This window comes from Apus apus, chromosome 10, assembly GCF_020740795.1.
Source record: "Apus apus isolate bApuApu2 chromosome 10, bApuApu2.pri.cur, whole genome shotgun sequence".
NCBI classification, from domain to species: domain Eukaryota; kingdom Metazoa; phylum Chordata; class Aves; order Apodiformes; family Apodidae; genus Apus; species Apus apus.
The window spans coordinates 7,772,799-7,793,475 of record NC_067291.1 but is presented as its reverse complement, the minus strand read 5'-3'; the positions used below and the strand labels follow the sequence as shown (position 1 = coordinate 7,793,475).

The 20,677-nt window shown below is 43.6% G+C and overlaps 1 protein-coding gene and 1 long non-coding RNA gene across 10 annotated transcripts in view; both read left to right on the top strand.

Annotated features, from left to right (window-relative positions):
- Nucleotides 1-1,439: 1,439 nt before the first annotated feature.
- LOC127388532 (uncharacterized) lies at nucleotides 1,440-12,529 on the top strand. 2 transcript variants are annotated; one of them, XR_007890398.1, is made up of 4 exons: nucleotides 1,440-1,539; nucleotides 9,719-9,811; nucleotides 11,598-11,703; nucleotides 11,832-12,529. It is a non-coding gene; the product is annotated as an uncharacterized LOC127388532 (long non-coding RNA). The 2 variants fall into 2 exon arrangements; XR_007890397.1 differs by having other exon boundaries at nucleotides 11,598-12,529.
- A 443-nt stretch (nucleotides 12,530-12,972) lies between these two features.
- Nucleotides 12,973-20,677, top strand: part of TCF12 (transcription factor 12) — a 162,498-nt gene continuing 154,793 nt past the window's right edge. For 5 of the 8 annotated variants that reach the window (XM_051629004.1, XM_051629002.1, XM_051629001.1 and 2 more), the window contains exons 1-3: nucleotides 12,973-13,125; nucleotides 14,244-14,340; nucleotides 15,131-15,203. In XM_051629004.1, coding sequence (XP_051484964.1) covers nucleotides 14,266-14,340; nucleotides 15,131-15,203 — 148 coding nt within the window. In that variant the 5' untranslated portion in view covers nucleotides 12,973-13,125; nucleotides 14,244-14,265. Of the gene's footprint in view, nucleotides 13,126-13,760; nucleotides 13,856-14,243; nucleotides 14,341-15,130; nucleotides 15,204-20,677 lie in introns of those variants that run through there. The other 3 variants (XM_051629005.1, XM_051629000.1, XM_051628998.1) reach the window with 2 other exon arrangements.

Genomic DNA, 20,677 nt, shown 5'->3' with positions numbered 1-20,677 from the left:
TCATGATCTTTCAGTGTGATCTGAGTAGTGTGTAATTTCAAATTAACCCTGAAAAAATTGTTACATTACCACTTTTACAAACACTGCATACTTCAGAGCAGGAAGGTCAAAACTAAGCATTATCACCACTTACATGAATTAGAGGCTACTTATGTTCTTGTACTGCTTATTTAGGTTATTCTCTAGATCAAAGAGTTTGAATTATACAGTAGGATCTTAATGATACACACTGCCTCAGAGAGCCTTCTGGACTGAAACCCAACTTCTCTCTTCAGGAATGCAGTTTAAGCACAGTGCCAGGGAACAGCAAGAGCAGGTAGCTTCCCAGGGGAAGCTTAGCTGGCAGCTAAGGGGTGGGCACAGTGGAGACCAGGCAACTACTCACCATCAGAACACAGTCCCACAGCACTAGACACAGGTAAATGGAGCAGGACAGCAACAGATCCCATCAACATTCAGTAATCATCAGGCAAGACAGGATCCAAGGCCCATCAAGGGGGGCACTGCAGCACTTCAGGAACAGAACCAGCAGTAGGCACACCTGAACCACAACTCAGGGAAGAGTGAGGGGCCCAAACTGAGTTTAAATGGAGTCCCTGGTCAAAGGGTGTGGGGAGGTCTCAGGTGAGGCTGGTCAGAGCAATTGCTGAGAGGAGAGCTTATTACTGCACTCAGGGCCCTGACACAGGTTCTACAATTTTCATGGCATGTTTTATAAAATAGTGTCTTGTTGTCATAAGCAATGTAATGAAAAAAATATATTTATTAGCAACATAGCATAGGGAAAACAAGAGAACGTTTACACATGCTTTCCATTCACCAGACTGCTTTCTACTCTAGGCCAGCCTTTGGACATAAATCACCATTCCCTCAGATACCCAGCATCATCCTTCTCTTTCTGTAACATTTGGTGAGTCGTTTATAAGCTTGACTTCTTTTCTGATACATAGTGCCCCAATTGCTTATGAGCTTTTGAAGTCCCTTCATAAGTGATAAATCACCTCATAACTACCTCCAGAATATGACCAAATCAATTTTCATGATTTCTCTTGCTTTTGTGTCCAAGGGTATTTTTAGAAAGCTCATTTAACTAGATCTAAGCCTATATTAAAGAGCTGGTTACAACCCTGAAAGGTACAAACAGAGGCTAAGTTGACATTACCTAACACCAGCTGCTCTGTGGTGTTGAAGAACATGGAGCCCAGCCCAGCTACAACTAGGCCTGAAACAGAGATAAAGTAAGAAAGAACAGATAAACAACAGAGTTTGCTTGGTGGGAACAAGGCCTTCATGTTTTTTTTCTACTGTTTTGCTTGTATTCTCTAATGAGAGATGTTGGAGTTACAGCTAAATAGTTAAATTACAGCAGTCAATCCACTTTATCCTATAAAAGCCTGGTCCCATCTTTGGGGGGGGACTCCCCTGCAGTTTCCCAGGAGGTTGCGGGACCTTCTCCTCTCCAGCCTGGACACCTGCCAGCGAGACTAATTCTCCAGAATTAAGACCCACCCAGAGACACCCGGTTGCGGACAGGCAAGGGTGAGAGATATTAACTCCTTTATTGTCTTTATTAGTAAACTTAAGTAATTTTCATAATTAAATTTTAATATTATAGAGTCCTTTAAAGATGATAATTAATGTTCTAGGCCTAGTATAGAACTTGATAATAAGTAAGTTGCCAACATTTTAATGGTTAACCCTTATTGTGTCATCTAACTATGAGTAGTAAATTTTATGGTGAAGATACCTTTTGCATTCTAACTTCAACTTCTGTTCCAATCTTCCAATTTCTCTACAATTTTACTGTGCTTGTGTCTTCTACTTTAAGGAGTTAAGACCCCAGTGTTACATGTAATAAATCTTCATCTGTGCGTATACATCTTGTCTGCCATCCTGTCCCATTTGGGACAAAGGTGATGAGTGCAGGCTCTGGAGGCTGTGCATTGAATGCTTTCTGATGCTGAAACAAATAGGCTGTGCACTTCTTGGAGCTTCTGTACTGCACTGTGCAGAAAAATACCCTGTTCTATTGTGATTAAGTATTATACAAACTTCTGTAGTAGTCCTGTATCAAGTGTACTGTGACCTTCAGAGCAGATCATTAGAAAGACATGAAACCCACTGGAAAGAATGTTTTTGAGCTAGTCATAGTCTTGATCAGCATGGATTGAACTTACAGATCCTTCTGAAACTGGTGCTGCTACAGGCAGACAGACTGGACGGTTTGGTAACCTCTCTAAAACAAGTGGGCAATGGAGGGAGCCACTTTATAAGTTCTTGAAGGGCTAACAGATATAATAAAAAAAATCCTACAATACAGGGAGTAAGTCTCTGACATTGCTTCAAAATTGGAAGATACTTTTGCTCATTACCTCATCTCTTTAATTTCTAACTTAATTTGCTTTAAAAATTTATTCAATCTTGTGAATTATTCTGTGATGGAATTTGTATATAATATTTATTCTATTATACAGTTTTAAGTGAGTGGGATCTTTTATAAAATAAAACTGCAGTAATTATGATGATTCTTAATGTACTATCACACAAAACCCCCTCCTTTTAATCTTCCCAGAATACATATATAATGCCCATAGGAATAATTCATAAAAATAAATCACACTGACACATTCTATGTTATCTTGTAAGGCCCTGCAGGGTCGCAGTGGTAGCAGCCACTTTTATTTTCCATGTGTATATTCCCCCAAAAGCTTTCTGTCCTAGTTTTAATTTGGCTTTATATCATGCTAAACAAATTGTTTCCATTTTTTTTTCTACATCTGCGTAACTATCTGATACTTTATTGCTAACCTTTCTAAAGGCTGACTATAGATCAGCAGCAGCATCATTCCATCCTCTGTGAGAAAGTTCTGTGGTTTTCATGTGCAATTTGTCTGCTGCTGTAATGCCTTAAAAGAAATGTTAAGCCAACTAATACGAAGAATCAAAGGATCACAAGATCATAGGATAATTCATGTTGGAAGAGACCTCAGAAAGTAAATTGAGAAACTAAATATGTGTAATTTTACATAGAAAGTTAAATTTATGGTTTCTGCTGCAAGTATTCTATGTTGGTTGCTAAAATACTTTTCTTAATATTAAAATAAGAACAAGGATTGTAGTATTTAAAGCTAAAGGCAGCCTTCAGACAATTATGCAACAGTAGCCTTTCAAAAACCTTATGCTGAGTCTTGACATTGAAAAAAATTTGCAAACTGTATCATAATTCCTGCCTCCCAGAGATAAAAGTATGTTCTGAACTTCAGCTTGGGCTCAGCAACCCCTTAATTTTCAGTTCTGAGCCAGGACCCTGATGGCAGTGCAGCTGCTTAGGTCTCTAATAACCATCACTTCAATCACCATCAACAATGGATATAAACTTTGGAATTGCCTTGAGCGATACAACTAATTTGAATTTTTCGTGCAGTTTGAAAAACAGAGGATTAATACAAAACAATGTTAGAAAGAAAAAAATCTCTTGAGTTCAAAGTAACAATTTTTCTTATGGCACTTAATGAAAAATTTCTACATGTAATATGAATTATTTTGACAGGTTGTGATGTTTATTCTGGAAATTTTATCAAAGAGACACTAGACAGGCTATACTTTTGTCCTCCTTTGAAGCCAATAGCTTCATATCCATTGACTTCAATCAGAACAGTATTATGGCAAGTACCTTTTATAACTAGTTTTATTCTCTTTTTTTCTGTGTGGAAGGTAGGTTGCACTACCACTTCATCTGTTTGTCTGTCTTTAGAATAACTTTAAATATTTTCCAATTCTAATTAAATTTAACAGAGGGTACTTTACTCAATGATACAAAATCCTTACAAGTTTCATGAAAATAGGAATTGAGCCGTACTAAGAAGAATGCAGAGAGAGACTGACCTTTCACCATTCTGCTTGGTCTGCCCAGCAGCCAGGAGGCAGTAGCTTGCATATTGTAGCAAACTAAGCATGAAACCCTGGACTAATCACAGTATGTTCCATGTTGTAAGACCTTAATTTTATAACTAGAGATAAGGTGATGGAGGGAATTGTGAAACGACTGACTTAAAATCTCAGATTTTATACAAAAATCAAACTTGGTCCTTAGAGCTTTCAATGGCAATATATTTATCTTGTATTTGTTGGAGAACAAATACAAGTCTATCTCCTCAAGAACTGGATCTTCTTTATTGACTTTCAGAGAGTTGCCCTCTTGAAATATGTTTGCCCCATTAACAGTAATAAAAAGTTTCATTACTAGCTGACTCTTTTTTCATGATCTCTATGTGGACAACTGTTGAGTAATTAAAACAGTTCAATGTGAACCAAATAAATTAATAAAGATAAGCCTTCAATAGCCATTAAGAACAATAATAAAATACAACTTCTTGCTTGAGAAGCTGTTATATTTTTAATTGGCAGAAGGGGGAATATGCCAGACAGAGCATGATTCTGCTCATGCCTGGGTCTTACACACTTCCCTGGGTGTTTGTACTGGCTACTGATGGTTCTTTCTCCCTGCTCTGCAAACAGTGCAATTCCAGGAACAGGCACAGAGCCAAACTCATCTCCACTCTCCAGAGCCCTACTGAATAGTCACTACATTGAGAACATATGAGAGATTAAATTAAAAAGAAAAGACACTATACTGGGTTGTTGTTTACTGGACTAGGTAGAACTTGGTCTGAGCTGCATGGCCATGATCATATTCTCTGTGCTTACAAGCTGTTGAAACTTGATTGAAGGTCATATTTCATTCAGAAGCCTGTTTGACACATGCCAGCTCTACAGGACCTGCAGCTATGGCAGGATTACCTGTGATTTATGATGGCTCTGGAAGTTAGAATTAGTGCTGTATAAGCAGAGAAGAATTGAAAGCTTAAATACGCCATTTAGAAAGAAAATACTTCCCCCCCCAACAAAAAGGGTTAAAACTAAAACCTAAAAAATTCACTTTCTTTGAAGTGTATTTACCTCTAGACTTGAGAGTATATAGTACTATCTACTACATGCTATAATGTGCTTAATTTTCTGTAGTAATGTGCTATTTTTTAGTTTGCAAACTCATGAAATGACTGTTGGACACATTCTTGGATAGGTTGCTGTGCCATTCTGTAGCATCTGGAAACTATGTAGTTCCAGTAAGTATCTGCACGTGACAATGTTAAAACCACGCGATGTAAAAGATGTCTCATTTGCATATGATAAAAGAGATATGATGAGATAATGCAAACTACTTCGTTCAAAGCGTGAGCACCGTTGTTGAAGTCATCTGGCCTGGAATATTTGCATGTCTGTCATGGAAACACTTCATGGTCAAAGGAGTGATATGCTATACACAGGAATCCTGTCACGTTATTTCGGAAACTGGTTCTTTTGTACTTTGAGACAGATAACCAGGATTTTCTGGATCTTAGATAATCCAGTATTTCGATAACTGAGTAAACTCCAGATTTTTTTTTTTTTTTCTAAGAGCCACATAAGGGCAATTTATGAAAGATGAGATGTATTTTGTGGAGCTTAATACCATATGATTAGTGTGAAAAAGAACATTAAATGTAGTCAGTCAATAGGTCTATGAACAGCACTTGCAAGACTGTCCCTTATTTCTGGCAGAAATTTGTTTTACTTAGAAAGAAACTACAAATACATATGACAAGGAGACTACCCACAATTGTATTCCCAAATGAAAATTAATCTGATGTGCTCTGCAGATAACCTTGTTGGACAAAATAATCATGATAACATATGAGGAGAGAAATACTTGTATATTCACAATTTTCTTCATTATAAGAGTCCATCTAAGATAACATTGCCACAGTCTTCAAATAGAACAAAGATTTTTTTTTCTTCCCAAAACCTTAAAAAAAACCCCAAACCAATGACAGAAAACAATATTAACCCAAATATATTCTCACTCCACTCATTTAAGAAGTGAAACTTTTTTCAGTGTAACTTAAAGGGTAGCTCTATGTCCTTGGTATAGAGAGTTCTTACTGTTCTTCAAAGCTGTGATTTGCCTCTGTGAATTTGGTCTTCTTTGTCATCCCTTAGTTCTGTTCCCTTCAGTGCCAAGGAGGGAATTACTGTTCAGCAGGAATCCCATGCATGAGAGGCCCATCTGGGACTGGCTGATGGATGGCCATGCTCAGACTTCAGTTACATTCTTTCAAGCAGTTTTAAAATGGAAGACATTATCTGTGGGTTATATGGCTTTTGATTATATTAAAGCAATTATTTCCTGGCTCCTGTGGAACTTTGGAGGTGGGGAAACGTTCAAAAAGGTCTGTGTAAAAACAGATTGCTGGTTCCAGCTCCCTGGTGGCAGGCAGAATACCAGAAATGGTTCTGCTAGAAAGCAAGACTACCTAAAGTTACCTTCCTGTGGCTTTGCACCCTGTGCCTGTGTTCTTTGGTCACTAACAAGTGGTCCTTTGGTCCTTTTTTTCTGCTCTAATCCCCATTTGCATTGAATGTGTGAGAATGTGATCTCCTAGTGTTCCTTGAAATTAGCAGATTAGTTACAAGGAGCCACATCCATCCACATGAACACTCTAGTTGTCTGCAAGTGATTTCCTTAGGAAACCAGGCTAAAAATGGTGATACTGCTCTCCTAATTAACTCCAGTCTGGCCAGCCAGTGTCTTGCAGTGCAAGAGGCCTTTTTGGTGAAAGATGCTTTGCCCCAGTAGTTTGTCCTACAGAGAACTGGAAATGGCTCATGTTAAACTGTGTGATGCAATTGATCATAAAAACTTGTAGTGAAGGGCATATAGTTGGTGTAGGTAACTTACAGTTACTGGAAATATTTTCCTTTTATAATCTCAGTTGCATGATCCCTTGTTGTAATCTCCAGCACCTCTTCATTGTCACGGTGTTGCCTTGTAGAAGGAATTGGGGTGGCTGTGCTGAGGGTGTCCTGAGCAGAAAGGCTGAGATACTTCTTTAGAGAGGAGCATTCTTCTCCAAGGATATTGATCTCCTTTTGATTGAATGAATGCTTTTCTTAGGAGTAAGTTCAGCTTCGTACCATACTAAATTTTTTTTAAGTAATCTTTAAAGACAGTATAATTTTAGATTATCTTTATTAACCTAGTGTAAATCTCCTGTGACTGCTTATTCCTCTCAAGTAGCAAGGTGCTGAAAAGGCAAGAAAACATACTGTGTTTAGCTTAAACTTGTTTTTAGGTGAGTTTTGAAAGGTTGGCTTAAACAAAATCAGTACCCGAACACCCCTTCCTGAGTGAATTTAAAGTCACTTTTTTGATTTGAATTGCTTAGTTTGCCACCGATAATGTTCAGGTTCATTTCTGGAACGACGAGCAGGACGGTCAGAAGTTTTCCGGGGTGCGGGGCCTGCGAGCCGCGCGGGGCTGGGGCCGGGGACCCGTGTGCGGGGCGCGGCAGAGCGCGGGGAGCCCGAGGGCTCCTGCGAGGGGGAGCCGGGCTGGCTCCTCTCGCCGCCGGCGGGGCGGTACCGGGCAAACCGGGAGACGAGGCTCCTTCCCCGCGCGGGGACCAGCCGTTCCGCTGCTGCCGCCCTGCCAGCCCCGCAGCGCGGGCCCGCGCCCCGGGGCGGGACCGGGCTCCACATGCACCCGAAGCCCGGCGAGGCTGGGCACGCTCAGCTTTCGAGCCCGGGGAGGGACCGGCCGCCCCGGCAGCCTGAGGCGCGGAGCAGCCCCCGCCCCTCCCGCCGCTCCCCTCCCCCTCCCGGCACGGCCGGCCGGCGGAAGGACAAATAGTCCTCGCCGCATTGTTCGGCTCGGCACAACTTTCGGCCGCCGCGGCGAGGAGCGGGGCCGGTGCCAGCCGGGCCGCCCCGCTGGGGCTGGCGGGGCCCTGAAGCCGCTCGGGGAGCGGGCCTGGCGGGCACGGACAACTTCGGTGCGCCCACCTCGCCCTCCCCGCGGCGGCGCCGGGCCGGGCCGGGGCCGGGCCGCGCCCTCAGGAGCCCCGGGCGCCGCCGCCTGGTCCGCAGCGCTCGGGGCCCCGCGGCGCTGGCGGCTCCGCCCGAGGGACCGGCCCGCGGGGCGCGACTCTCCGGCCCTCGCGGCGGCCCCGGTCCTGCCGCCCGCCCTGAGCTGCCCGGCGGGCCCCCGAGCCCAGCCAAGGCGGGGCCCACCCGGGGTCTCTGGCCGCGGTCACGGCAGCGGGAGGCCCCGCTGTGCAGTGCCAGGCCCCGCTGCCTCCCGTGGGAGCCTCCCGCCCCAATTTCTCCTTTTAATGGCTTTTTTTGTCCCCCCCCTCCTCCTTCTCCCCAGTCAACTTTGTGCTTCTGTAAGGTTTCCTCCTATGAAGATTGTCCCTCGCGGCGAGCTAAAGCTTTCTCCTACACCCTGCTCAGCCAGAAGTACTTGTCAGGGAACATTTTGTCAGCAGCAGCAACAAGCGTTGCCGTCAGAGCACCCACAGAGTGAAATTTTTACTTCACAGCAGTCACCAGGCGTGCTCTGCCTGTTTCCCTTCCTAAGTCATGCTTCTTGGTGAGAGGTCTGGCCGTCACAGCCTCCCGCAAGTGTTCTGAATCTTTCCTGTTGTAGAATATGTTACATAATATAAACGTTATATAATTTTAATTACTGCGAGATAAATATAGCAGCGAGTGAGGCAGCAAATTCAGTTATCTGTGAGATGGGCTGTACTGATAGCAGCGAGCACTGCGCAGGCATGAGGCTCGGTCGTAGGAAGGGAGCTGTAAGCTTATTTGTAGGATACTTTTCCAAAGTCTGCTTTGGAAGGAAAAACTGCAGAAAGAGCACAGTGCCTCCCTGAGAGCTTAATCCAAATGCATGAGGAAATGGAATTGCTTTGTCCGTGTTAGTTGCAAAGGAAACGAGGTTGTGTTCTTATTGCTGGCTGTACTGGGAAGTGTACTAGAAGCAGTGGAAAGGATTCAGTGGTTTAGGTGAGGGTGGAAATTCGTTGTAAAAAAAAAAAAAAAGAGCAGGAGAAGATCTTTGCTGACTTCTCTCTAGGGCTATGAATTTGCTGAGCAATAGCATTTATCATGGACAAATTGCTGACTGTGGATGCAGGCTGAGCACATATGTGTTGATTTAAAGGAGCCATTCCAGTGAAAACTCCATCCTGATTCAAATGCTCAGTTGGGGAATACCCTTGTACAGTTTGGGTGGTAGTGGGGAATCAGTTCAGTGTCTGTAAATTTGTGAATAAATAAACCAAAAGGAGACGTGCAAGCTTAATTATTTTATTCACACAGGCATGATACATTAAATAGTAATACAGAATACATTTTCTCACATGCACAGCAGCTGTCTGCTCTATCAATTTTTTTTTTCCTTTAAGGTTGACAGCAATTCCTGAAGCCTGTGGAAACAGTGTATGAGTGTGATTATTTTCAGGAGTTTGTGCTCAAGTGATTTGGTTTTCATATTCCTCTTAATTTTTTTATGTCCTGTATGTAATTCTTCATTTTCATGGTCATGTTGAAGCATGTGGAAGAATGTTGCCATCACCATCTGGCAGCTAGCAGTTCCCTGACTGCTCTGGTTGGTATCTGACCATATTGATGTTGGTAGATCAGCTGTCAGGGCTGTTACCATAAAGATTTACAGTTGTGTTGTATGCTCTGTCTGAGTCTGGAGTTCACTGATGACTCTGTGCATGTGAGTAAACTTGCCAATTACTTGCACTACTCCATGGAAGACCTAAGGCTTCTCTAAGGAAAGGATATTTATCCACAAGACTAATAAATTCATTTGTCTCCATAGAAAATTCACCAATGATAATATGATTGGGAAGGCATCTTCAGGAATTCAGCCCTGACTGCTGGAGTCCTTGCTCATGAAATCACAAGTAAAATGGTTGGTGTTTATGATTGCGCCTATGTTTCTGTGCTGTCCATCTGACCTGCTGATCCCTAGGACGTGAAGACCTTTTTAAAGTGAAAAAAAAAAGGTGTAACAGTTGCAGAAGACAGCAGCATTTAAACCTTCTATGTAATGTTCAAAGAAAGTACTAATGTGACACAGCAAAGCTGGAAGGTTTTAATTTTTGTACAGTTCATGTAGTGTGTTTGCTGGATTTGCACATTTGCCAGGAAAGAACCATAACTAGGGATTGAAGCAGGAATGAAATGACAAATATTTGTTGCAAATAGGAAACTGTTGAAGTTGTCCAAACTAGGTTTCAGATACCCTTTTCTTCATGTTTTAAAATATTTATAAAGTCTATCTCTGTCATATTTTCTCATCAAGATCTCTGAATAGCTAAAAGCAGAGTGTTTGTTTTGAGGTATTTGTTGGTGGGTTTGTTTTTTAATCTCATCCACATTATTTTCTGTGGATGCCTGTGACAGGATAAGCATGTGCAAGGCTTTTTTTAAAAAACAAACAAACAAACAAAAAAAAACCCTCTTTATCTTTGTAAGGACCAGGAAGAATGTGTAGGGAGTGGCAGGGATGAAAGGATATACTAAGTAGCAGGTTGTGAAAGGGGCTGGAGATTCTGAGAAGAGGTGAAAGACAATGTTGCATGGGCGTAGATTATCCTGCCACGAAGTTTCCAGTGTGCATGTCCAGTCTGATCAGTGTTACATGAGAGGGCTTAAAACCCGAATAGGTTAAGGCTTCCAGACCTCGCCAGTGTGGCGGATGATGTTCAGTCCCCAAGAAACATTAAGTTAAATCTCTTCTTAGAATTTTGTTATAATACCCAATGTGATAGTTTCTGATCTCTTTCACAACAGTTTTAGTCAAGCTAATGAGGCTTTTTTGAAATTTCTGAATTGACCAACTCATCACAATTTTGGCTCCCAGAGCAATCTCCACTAGGTCAGACTCATGGTGTGTTTTGGGCTAAAGCATATGTTCCTTTGCTACATCATCTGCAGTGATCTCTGGAAACTTCATTTGTGTTCCAGTCATTTTTCTATAGGTACTTGGAAATTAAGTTTTTCAGAGTTAACCCATAGAGATGTAATGCAGAAGAATGGTTGCTGTGACTTTTGCTAATGAGTGTGCTTCCCGCCAGTGTCTGCATAAGAATGTGACATGCCATTGTGGGCCAAATGGAATATCTTAACAGTAGTTTGTGTATCTTTAAACCTTATCTCGTGGATTACATGGATATATAATCTTCCACTTGGCATTTCAGGCTTCAAATAAAAGCCTGTGCATGTGAATCTTAAAACCTTAGGTCAGAAGGCAAATAAAATGTATTTTAAAGTAAGTTTTAATTTTAATACAATTACACATCACTACAAATACGTTAGCATTATTGCTTCCACCTTTTTAAGATTTAGTCAGTTTGTTAATCTATGCTTATCACTGTTGCAGCTGTACTAACTGGTGCTGAGTAGCAATACTGGTTAAAAAGTAATGCCTCAAGAGAAACAACAGTATTTTCATAGTATGTAAATAGGGGATCTTCCCTGTTACTCAAATATATGTTCAGAGCCATTCCTCATGAAACATATAATGATCTCAGTCACTGGGTGCTTTCGTCTAAAGTGAAGTATCATTTATACATCAAAGGAAAAAAAGTATGTATTTATGTCCCTCGGGCACAAAGAATGGAAGTCATTGTGTTGATATTTTAATACAAATTGCTTCCTGCATTTCTAAGTGGCAAATATATGAATATTCATAGAATCACAAGGCCAGATGATCATCCAGTACATGGCACATACGGGAGAAAAACGGAGGAGAACGTTTTGAAGGCTCCCGAATCTCCAGTTTGTCTTTGCCTGGGGGTGGTAAGTTTGCTATCACCCTCCCCTTCCTGCGGAAGATGTCACAGTGGGGATCTGGGGGTGGGAAGAGTTGAGTTGGAAGAGACGGGCATGGGGCTGGAGAGCCCTCTGTACAGCCTGTTGCTTTCCAGAGCTGGGGGACTGCCAAGCAGCAGCCTGTGAGGGATGAAGATTCCCCTGCACAGCATGACTTACTGTCTGTCTCCCTGGAGCTGTCCTCCTGCTTTGTAAGGCCCCTTGTTCCAACAGATTAATATGCCAGGAGCTGCAGAGACTATTTTTTAACTCTCAGAGAGGAGCCAGAGGTCAGAGCAGGCCGAGCCCCAGGTGGTGGCAAGTCAGTGCCACCTGGGGGCTCTGTAGGCTCGGGAGACGCGTGTGTGCGGCGGGGCGGGGGGCTGCCCGCACGGCCCCGGGGGGCTGCCCGCACGGCCCCGCGCTCCTCGGCGCTTGGGCTGGGCCGCTGGGCGGGTGTGTCTGAGCGTCTTCCAAACATCAGCTGCCCGCAGGACAGGCTGCAGTTGCTGTTTCTCCCGAAGGAGATGGAGCAGAGAAGTGGTTTGTGGCAGGACCCAAAGGAGGGCGCGTGTTCCTCGGCCGCTGATTCCCGTTCCCGCAGGGGAACCCTCGGGCTGATTCACCCTGAGCATCACCCGTTTCGGAGAACGGCAGTTTGTTTGAATCGGTGTTCTTGCCTTAAGATACATAGCGTTATGCTTTTAATTGTATGTATTTAAGAGGAAGTGCTAATGAATGTTTAAAGCTTGATGTAATTCATATGCAATTTCACTTTGCCAATTAAGACTGTATCTTGCTGTATTAAAAGTATCCAGGCACATTTTGGGGTGTGTGGAGCCAAGAGTGTCAAATGCATTTTGGGGCATGTGCATTGCGCCCAGCGCTACATGTCGAGGTTTGTGCTGGCGGCTCGGAGACGAGATGAGGAGCCGTGGGGAGGGCTCCGTTCCCGTGCGGTGCGTGTTTTTGCGGGTGCCCATTGCGGTACACCCCAACCGGGCTGGGGACCGATGGATTCCGCTCCTCCCCGCGCCGCGACACCCGCCGGTGGGCTGTGCGGGAGGTCCCCCGCTCCCGGGCCCCGCCGCTATCCCCCCGTGGCTGGGGCGTCGCGGGGGTGAGGCGGGTGGTCGCGGGGCCGGCGCCAGCGCGGAGGCAGCTCCCGGCCGGCAGCGGAGCGGCGCGTCAGGGGTTAAGGCCGTGGCGGCGCGCGGCGCGGAGGGATACGGAGCCGGAGCCGTGAACGTGGTGCTGAGGCTCTGTAAGCAAAAAAATGTCTGCCTGAGGGAAACCCACAAGTTCCTTCCAGCGGGGGGGGAGCGCTCGACTCGTCGCCTCCCACCCAGCCCGCGGCCCGCCTGCCGTGCCGGCCCGGCCCTCGGCACCGGAGCGTACGGGGGGCAGCAGGTAAGTGCGGGCGGCGAGGGGCCGGGAGAAGTTGGGAGAGAGCGGTGGGGGGAGGGAAGGGGCGGCCAGGCGCTCGCAGAGGCGGCGGTGAGGGGCAGGGGCCGCGGCCGCCCGGGAGCGGGGCTGCCCGGGAGCGGCGGGGAGGCCGCGGAGGAGAAGGAGGCGCCCCCGGTGAGCCGGGAGGCGGCGGCCGGGGCCGGCTGGCGGGGCGGCGTTGCCGTGCCGGGGTCTCCGCCGGCGGCTGGGCGGGCCGCGGCCCCCGGGCGCTCGGGCCCCGGGCAGGAGCGATTCCCCGCGGGCGGCGTTCGGGGCGCGCGTTCCCCGCCGCGCGGCTCCCTGCGCTCATCCAAGACCGCGGCGGCCGCAGCCTGGCCCCGGCGCGCCGGGGCGGCTCCGAAACTTGGAGGGGAGCGGGGCTGCGGCCCCCGCGGCGCCCGCCGGGCACAAGGGAAGGCGCGGACCCGCCGCCCCATCCTGCCCACCTCCCCCTCCCGCCGCGCGGGCGCGCGCACGCCCCCCCGCCGCAGGCGCATTCCACACCCCCCCCCCCCCCGGCCCCGCGCCGCGTGTGCGCGTGCGGTGCGCGGGTCCCGCCCCGGCGCGGTCCTGAGCGCGGAGCGGCGAGCGCGGCCCGTGGGCGGGGGGTGCCGGCGGGCGGCAATGCCGGGGCTGAGATGGCCCTGCTGAGGCACCTCCAGCCCCGCTCGGCAGCCCCATTGTTGCGGAGACAGTGAGTCACTTAATCTCTCGCTAATTCTCCGCACTTCGCCGGGCCGCGGCTGTTTGTTTGCTTTCGCTTGCCTTGGGACACACACACACACACGACATAGTTCCTGGCGGCGGCCCCGCTGCGGCGTGGCTGTGCCTTGGTGGAGCTGGGGGAGAAGTGGAATGAGGGAGAAAAGGGAGCCTGAGGAAACTTGAGGAGAGTTGGTTAGTTCGGAGAAGCCGCTGCTGGTTGGTCCAGCCCGCCCGGTGAAGGGGGGTCCCTGGGATCCCCTCCCGGCCCCGAGCCGGGGGGGCCGGTACCCCCCGCCCGTCTGCGGCGGGGGCCGGGGGGGTGGGCAGCAGCCCGGTGGTGAAGTCCCCTCTGTGCCTCTCTCCCTGTGCCCGCCAAGGTGATCGGAGGAGCGGAGGAAGATGAACTCCCAGCAGCAGAGGATGGCGGCGATAGGAACCGACAAGGAGCTGAGCGACTTGCTGGACTTCAGCGCGGTAGGATCGTGCGGGGGCTGCTCGCGGTGGAGCGCGCTGGGGAGCAGGGGCAGCCGCCCGTGGGGCTCGGCTGGGCCCCGCTCAGCCACGTTGGACACCTGAACTTTGATGTCATGTCTAGACTTCCAGATTTAATACTGTAATACCAGCTGGGTCAATTGGTTTAACTGGTTAAAATCAGGCTGACCTAGTGATGGCATAATCTAATAATTAACGTTTGTTAAGCTGGTGTGTGGCACTGGTACTTTGTTGTTTTTGTTTTTTATTTTTATTTTTATTTCTTTCTTATTTTTTTTAAACAAGCCAAAAGGAATTTTGATGTGCAGAAATAACAGGGGTTATTCATTGCTGGTTCGTGCAGTAATTTTGGCTTAGAAAATTATAGGTGCTTTCTGTGTGATACTCAGCAGACTTGGGGAAGGTGCAGTACAAAACTGCTACTTCTCAAAAGTTTTCTTTATCCAGTGACTTCGAGCTCACAGATCAGTAAGAAATATATTTTTGAGTAGCAAAATTTAAGATGGATAGCTGTTTCTATACTCCGGTCATAGTGGTAGGTGTCTTTTTAACATTTTTTTAAAGTTGTGTTCATGTGAAAGAGAGATCTTGGTGGTGTGAATAAATTGCAAGGAGTGCTTGGGCTTTTTGGTTTTATGGGTCTAAATAAGCAACTTACATTCTGTTTGCTAGCAGAAAAAAGAATCAGCTGTTTTTTCTTTTGAATTTTTATTAATCACCTAGCTCAGAGTTTCAAAGACAATTTAAACCCATGTTCTTTCCATTTTTGCAGATGTTTTCGCCTCCTGTTAATAGTGGGAAAACCAGACCAACTACGCTGGGAAGCAGCCAGTTCAGTGGATCAGGTAAGATGCATCCAAGATACATAAAGTTCATGTAACTAGGTCTTGGTGTAGATATTAGTCTTCATGTGCTCAAAGTATGGTAATCTTTCCTTTGTACATATTCTCATAAGATGTGCAGATTAGTGAGAGATGTGCTGTTTTGATCTGACTTTATATACATTTTGTTAACTTTAACCACAGTTTTCCTCTCTATGCCTTAGGCTACCTGTCCCAGTACAGTTAAGTGTTGAGTACCTGTAGTCATGCTGACATGGAAGTTGTCTGTTTACCTGTTATGTTAAAAACGAATGGTTTCTTTGGTTTTATTTGTTTGGTAAAATCAAATTTAATCATTCAATTTAAGTATTTCCTAGGCCCTGTGTGAAAGGCAAAAACACTTCAGTAAAATGCAGAATCATTATATACTGCTGACTCAAGGATATGGTTTAAAATTCAGTTCTCCAGGAAAATACAAGGTTAATACAATTCTCTAGCACTGTGCTCAGAGTCTTGAGGTGTAGAATTCTCTCCTGTAGAACCTTTTTCAGTGCATCTGGAAAACAAGTAACTGTGTTTACATGTTGCGTTTATTTTGTATCTTCAGTGTGTTTTCCTTGAGCTCCACCCAATAGCTGTTCTCGAGGCTTAGAAGCTAAGCCTGCAACAGGAAATAAGTGCAGTTTTTTAACGGATACTTTGCATCATACTTGTAAAGGGTGTATTTATTACTACTTACTAAAGATAAACTCAAGTAGCTTTTTGATGGTGTGTCTTGTTCTTTTTTTTATGTATGTGTATTTTCTGTCAATACAGTGAAGTGAATTTTTAATTTTTATGAATGTAACAAAGAGATGTTTGTGGTTTTAGTTAAGTTTCATGAAAATAAATGTTTAGAGTGTCAGTAGAGGAGTGAAGTAGTTGCTTGAAGTTGTGCAGTACCATTACCTGTTTGCTGCTTCTATTGTCAGAGCTGTTACTTTGATAGCCTGAATGAAACCTTGCATTTTAGTGACACTTTAGATTTTTCTTTTAAAAGCACCATAAAACGTCTGAATTGTTTAGTTTTGCCAACTCTTGAGAGACTATCTCCACATCTTATTTAATGAAAATAAGTTTTGTCATTGTAACATACTTGAAGAATTTTACTTTTTCTATCCTATAAGTGGTTTTGTCTTGTTCTTTGAAAGTACATAAAGTTTAAATTAATGTCAATAGTAAGACAGCAAGTCCATACACAATGTAGTTAATATTTTATTTATTTATTAAAAAAAAAAACAAACAACACAACAGATATTCAAGACAGTTGTTTCTCAAAAGCTTGGTTTAAAAGACATTCAGACAGCTGAAACTTATTGTGGGGAGCAAAACCTGAGCATCTCATCTCCCTCTCCCCTCACTTCTCCTGAATCAGTAGAATAACTTCCTGTTGAATAATAAAACTTTGATTTTTAGTTTAGCTCTTACATCAGTCTTAGGTAATTCAGCTCACCCTATTTCTGTGTGCTGTTTCCCCTTCTTTCCTTGGATGGCTCAGAAAAAGGGAGAATATCAGGATGTTTAGCTTTCTGAGAGAAACAGTGTTATTGACTCCTTGAATTTCTTTACCAATAAGGTATATCATCACATAGATACCAATAATGAGCAATACACTGCAGCTGTCAAACAAGCTACACCCTCAGCTGAATTCCGCTTGCAAAGGGTAATGGTATATAGTTGTGTGTTTTAGTTCAGAACATTTGTTGTTGTAGAGATTTACTGGTTAGTGGGATTATATGATCTAATTCTTGTAATGTTGTGACCTAAGCCTTGACCTAGGGGGGGATTACTCTGCAGGAGTGAGAGGTGACAAACTTCTATATTAGTTGTGTTCTGAGTTTGTTAAATGTTGTAGAAAGACTACTTTAATTGCTGAAGTATAAACATTTAATGTCTAGCATTGTGATTTAATTGTGGTCTTGCTTTTAATTTAAAGTGTTCTGTAATTTCTGGGACAAATAATGTTTGAAAACTTTGTCTTTTATGGCTATAGGCCACTTTTTAAAGAGAAACATGAAAGGGGGAGGTATATCTTCCTTTGAGCTATCTAGCATGGAAAAGCGCAGTATGCACAGATTCCTAAAAAATACTTTTAAAATCCTTTCTTTGAATATGGAAGGATGCTACCTCTTACAGAGACTTTCTGTGATTTGATGGCAATTACAGAAGTGAAGCTTGCTTCAGTATCTTTCCCATTAAACTCAGTTATTTTGTTTTACTGATGTCTTTACAAGCGTGCTAAAGGAAGGTGTTTTCCTGGTTGGAATAATAATGTGTTTGATTGTTGTTATACAGCCCTCTTTTTCTTATTTAAACTTAAAATAAATCTGAAAATACCTTCCCTGCCCCTCTCAACCTATCAGTGATTTGAGATGCAGTCTAGTGGTCCCCATCAAGTAGGTGAAAATCAATTGCTTGTCTGCATGACTTCTGGGAAATCTGATTTTCCTTGCCATCCCCTAGGCTCCTAGTTTAAAAGGACAAATTAGTTGCTGTTCAAAGATGATTAAGTTCTGTTTGTTTTTCAGGTGTGGCTTAACAAAGTGTTGGAAATATTAGGGTATATGGTATTAATTCTGATGTAACAAGCTTGATCTGGTGTATTTCTTTTGATGATACTGTAAAAGTATATGTGTAACTGGGTTTCATAAATAAAACAGCTAATATGACTGATATGTATAATTTGTAAGAGAATACTGTCATGGATTAGGATATGAACATTGTGTTTTGATTAAAAGATAGCTAAAGTTTGGTGATGGGGCAGGCTTGCTTTCTGCAGGTCAATCAGTTGTGAATGAAAGCTGCAAATGAAGTAAGTGAACTAATCTGATGTAGTATTTTATGACAGTAAGTCATGTAAGCTGCTGATAAAGTCAAACAACTTGGTCAGACTACTGGTGAAAATAAACATATTGGAAAAGTAACCTGATATGTAAGTCAGTGAGTTAAGCCACAAAATATTCCTGTCATACCTGTTGTAATTACCTCTTGTTTAAAACAGAACTTCCCATTCTTTTCTCCTCCAAAATCAACTTGTGAAGATAAAGCCATTTCTGTCTTGGAAATTGTAGAAGGAGAAGGCAAAGGTCAGAGATATGCTCTATTGAGCTTTTTAATCAGGCTTTTTTGCAGATTTTATTTAAAAATTAATATCTTTTGTGTTGGTTCTATGGTGAGTAGCAGTGCTTATGATTTACAGTGAATTTTTCTTTGTTTTGCTTTTGTCAAAACCACAGAAGGTATGCCAGTACAAACCTGGATGGTTACCCATTCTGTCTGATGCTCTTTATTTATTACAGTAAAGCCATTAAAATCCACACAATATTCACATGCCTGCAATAGGCAATAATAGTGCCATTTGTCTATGGTTTCCAGTAGGTTTGATCTCAATTTCAGTTTTTCCTGTGACGGAAATCTTTTAATCTCGGATATGATACCTTAAAATAAAACCCTTTTTATTTTGCAAATAAGGTGTTAGATGTTAAAGAATGCTATAGCTGAGATAGTATTTTTCTTTGTGGCCCACTGTCTTCAGCTTTTGTAGCCTACTAATTGGACCAGTAATACAGATCAAGAGTGAAGTCGTCCATATATTTGGACACTTATTTTGCCTGTAGGATTCTTCTGAAGTTAATGAGTACACGTGTTTGTCTGCAGACAGCATTTAGCAGAAATCCTGTATGTACCCAGACTCTGCTCATACTAGACAAACATGTAAAAAAACCCACTTCTGAATGTATCTGTTTAGATATCTGTATCAGTTTGGTACCCTTTAATGCAAATTAAAGAGGCTGCCCTTTCTGCTTCTGTCTACAAAGTACTGAATTAGTAAGGAATGGATTGGGATAGGCCACTAATTAGTAGCTTGATGCAAAGACCACTTAAGTTGATAGCCTGCCATTAACCTGAATGTCCCTAAATTAGGGCCATGTGTCTTCAGACTGGACACAATGGCAATTCTTCATCGGTCTGTTAAGTTACCAAACAATGTTTCCAAAATTAGCAAAACCTGACTTGATTACTGTTTGTCAGACCTTATTTCCTTTTTAGTTTTGCATTGGTAGCTCCTTGTAAACAGATAGACCAGCCAACCCCAACAATCTTGTGTGAGTTACTTGGATGGGCAGTGTTGTAAATGCTGTTGGAGAGAAAAGGTACTCTTAACTCTGACAGCCAAATTACAGCCTTGGAGAAAACCGCAGAAAGATGAAACTTTTAATGTATTTAAATTAGCTCTCCTAACCTTTCAAAATACGTTATTTTTTTGATCCTTTTTAATAGAACTGTGATTCCTAGGAAGAAACAATTCTCTGATAAAATTTTATGTGTGTTTCTGGTGCAGTCTCCCATTGAGGTATAGGAAATTCCTAGTGCCTGCTCCTAATTCAGGGATTAAGGAGTGATGAGTGGTCTCATGTAGTCATATAGTCTTGTCCTATGATGTGTTAGGTCATGACAGACACTTTTAGGTTTAAAAAGAAAATTAAAAAAACCTGAAGGCCTCTATTTCAGGAATTTGATCCATATTTCTGCTTTTGCCATCCAAAATGTTAAGATCCTGTGTGGTTTTGTTTGCTTTTCAAAAGAAGATAAGCTTGTTGTGTGTTAAATGCCAGAAATCTATCATGGCCTGTTAAAGTAAACATTAGGTCATGGAGCTATATGGCTTTATTTTTTTAGTATCTAGTTTGTCCTCTAGTTCCATTAAAAGTGAAATAGCAACCTGGTAACCTGGTATTTCACCTTGGGTCTGAGGGATGCTAAATTCTGTCCTCTTCTGAAGAGCCTGGGAAGAGTTGCAGCCTCATGATTGAAAGCAGAAAGGTGTCTGTAGCTTCTTTCCCCTCTAGTTGTTTGCAGGAGAGACCCATGGGTTACCCTCCAAAAAGGCCAAACGCAAGTGAGATGAAGATTTCAGTCTGGATCCATCACCCGTTTCATTTAGAAACCTAGAAGGGTGATACAGTGCTATTAAGTAAGTGACACTGCAGCTTGCCTGTTGGCAACCTCTGTCTCACTACTGCTGAATTCTTTCCTCCTCTGCTTCCCATGCCTTTGGAAAGATCAGACATATACTCCATGAACGGTCTTGAGAAGTACAGCATATAAAAAAGGGCTAAGTAACTGCTTCCATAGGCCTGTTAAAGAAAGAGGAGGAGATTGGGCAAAGGGAGTGAACTGATAACCCAACTTTAAAGCACAGTGTCTTGCACTGTGGTCATGTGGATATTGAGAATTTTTGTGATTTAAAAAAAAAAAAAGAGGAAAAAAGGAGAAGTTACAGGAACAGCTGGGTATTGTACATCTAGGGTGGCAGCAGACAAGGAGGTGTTTGTTCATCATTTATTGCCGTTTGCTATGGTTTTGAAATGGCTGTTAAGGTGATGTTACAAACCTAGTGTCAATTGATCAGAAATTTCTTGCTGTCTCCCAGATAACTAATTTTAGGAATTTTAGTG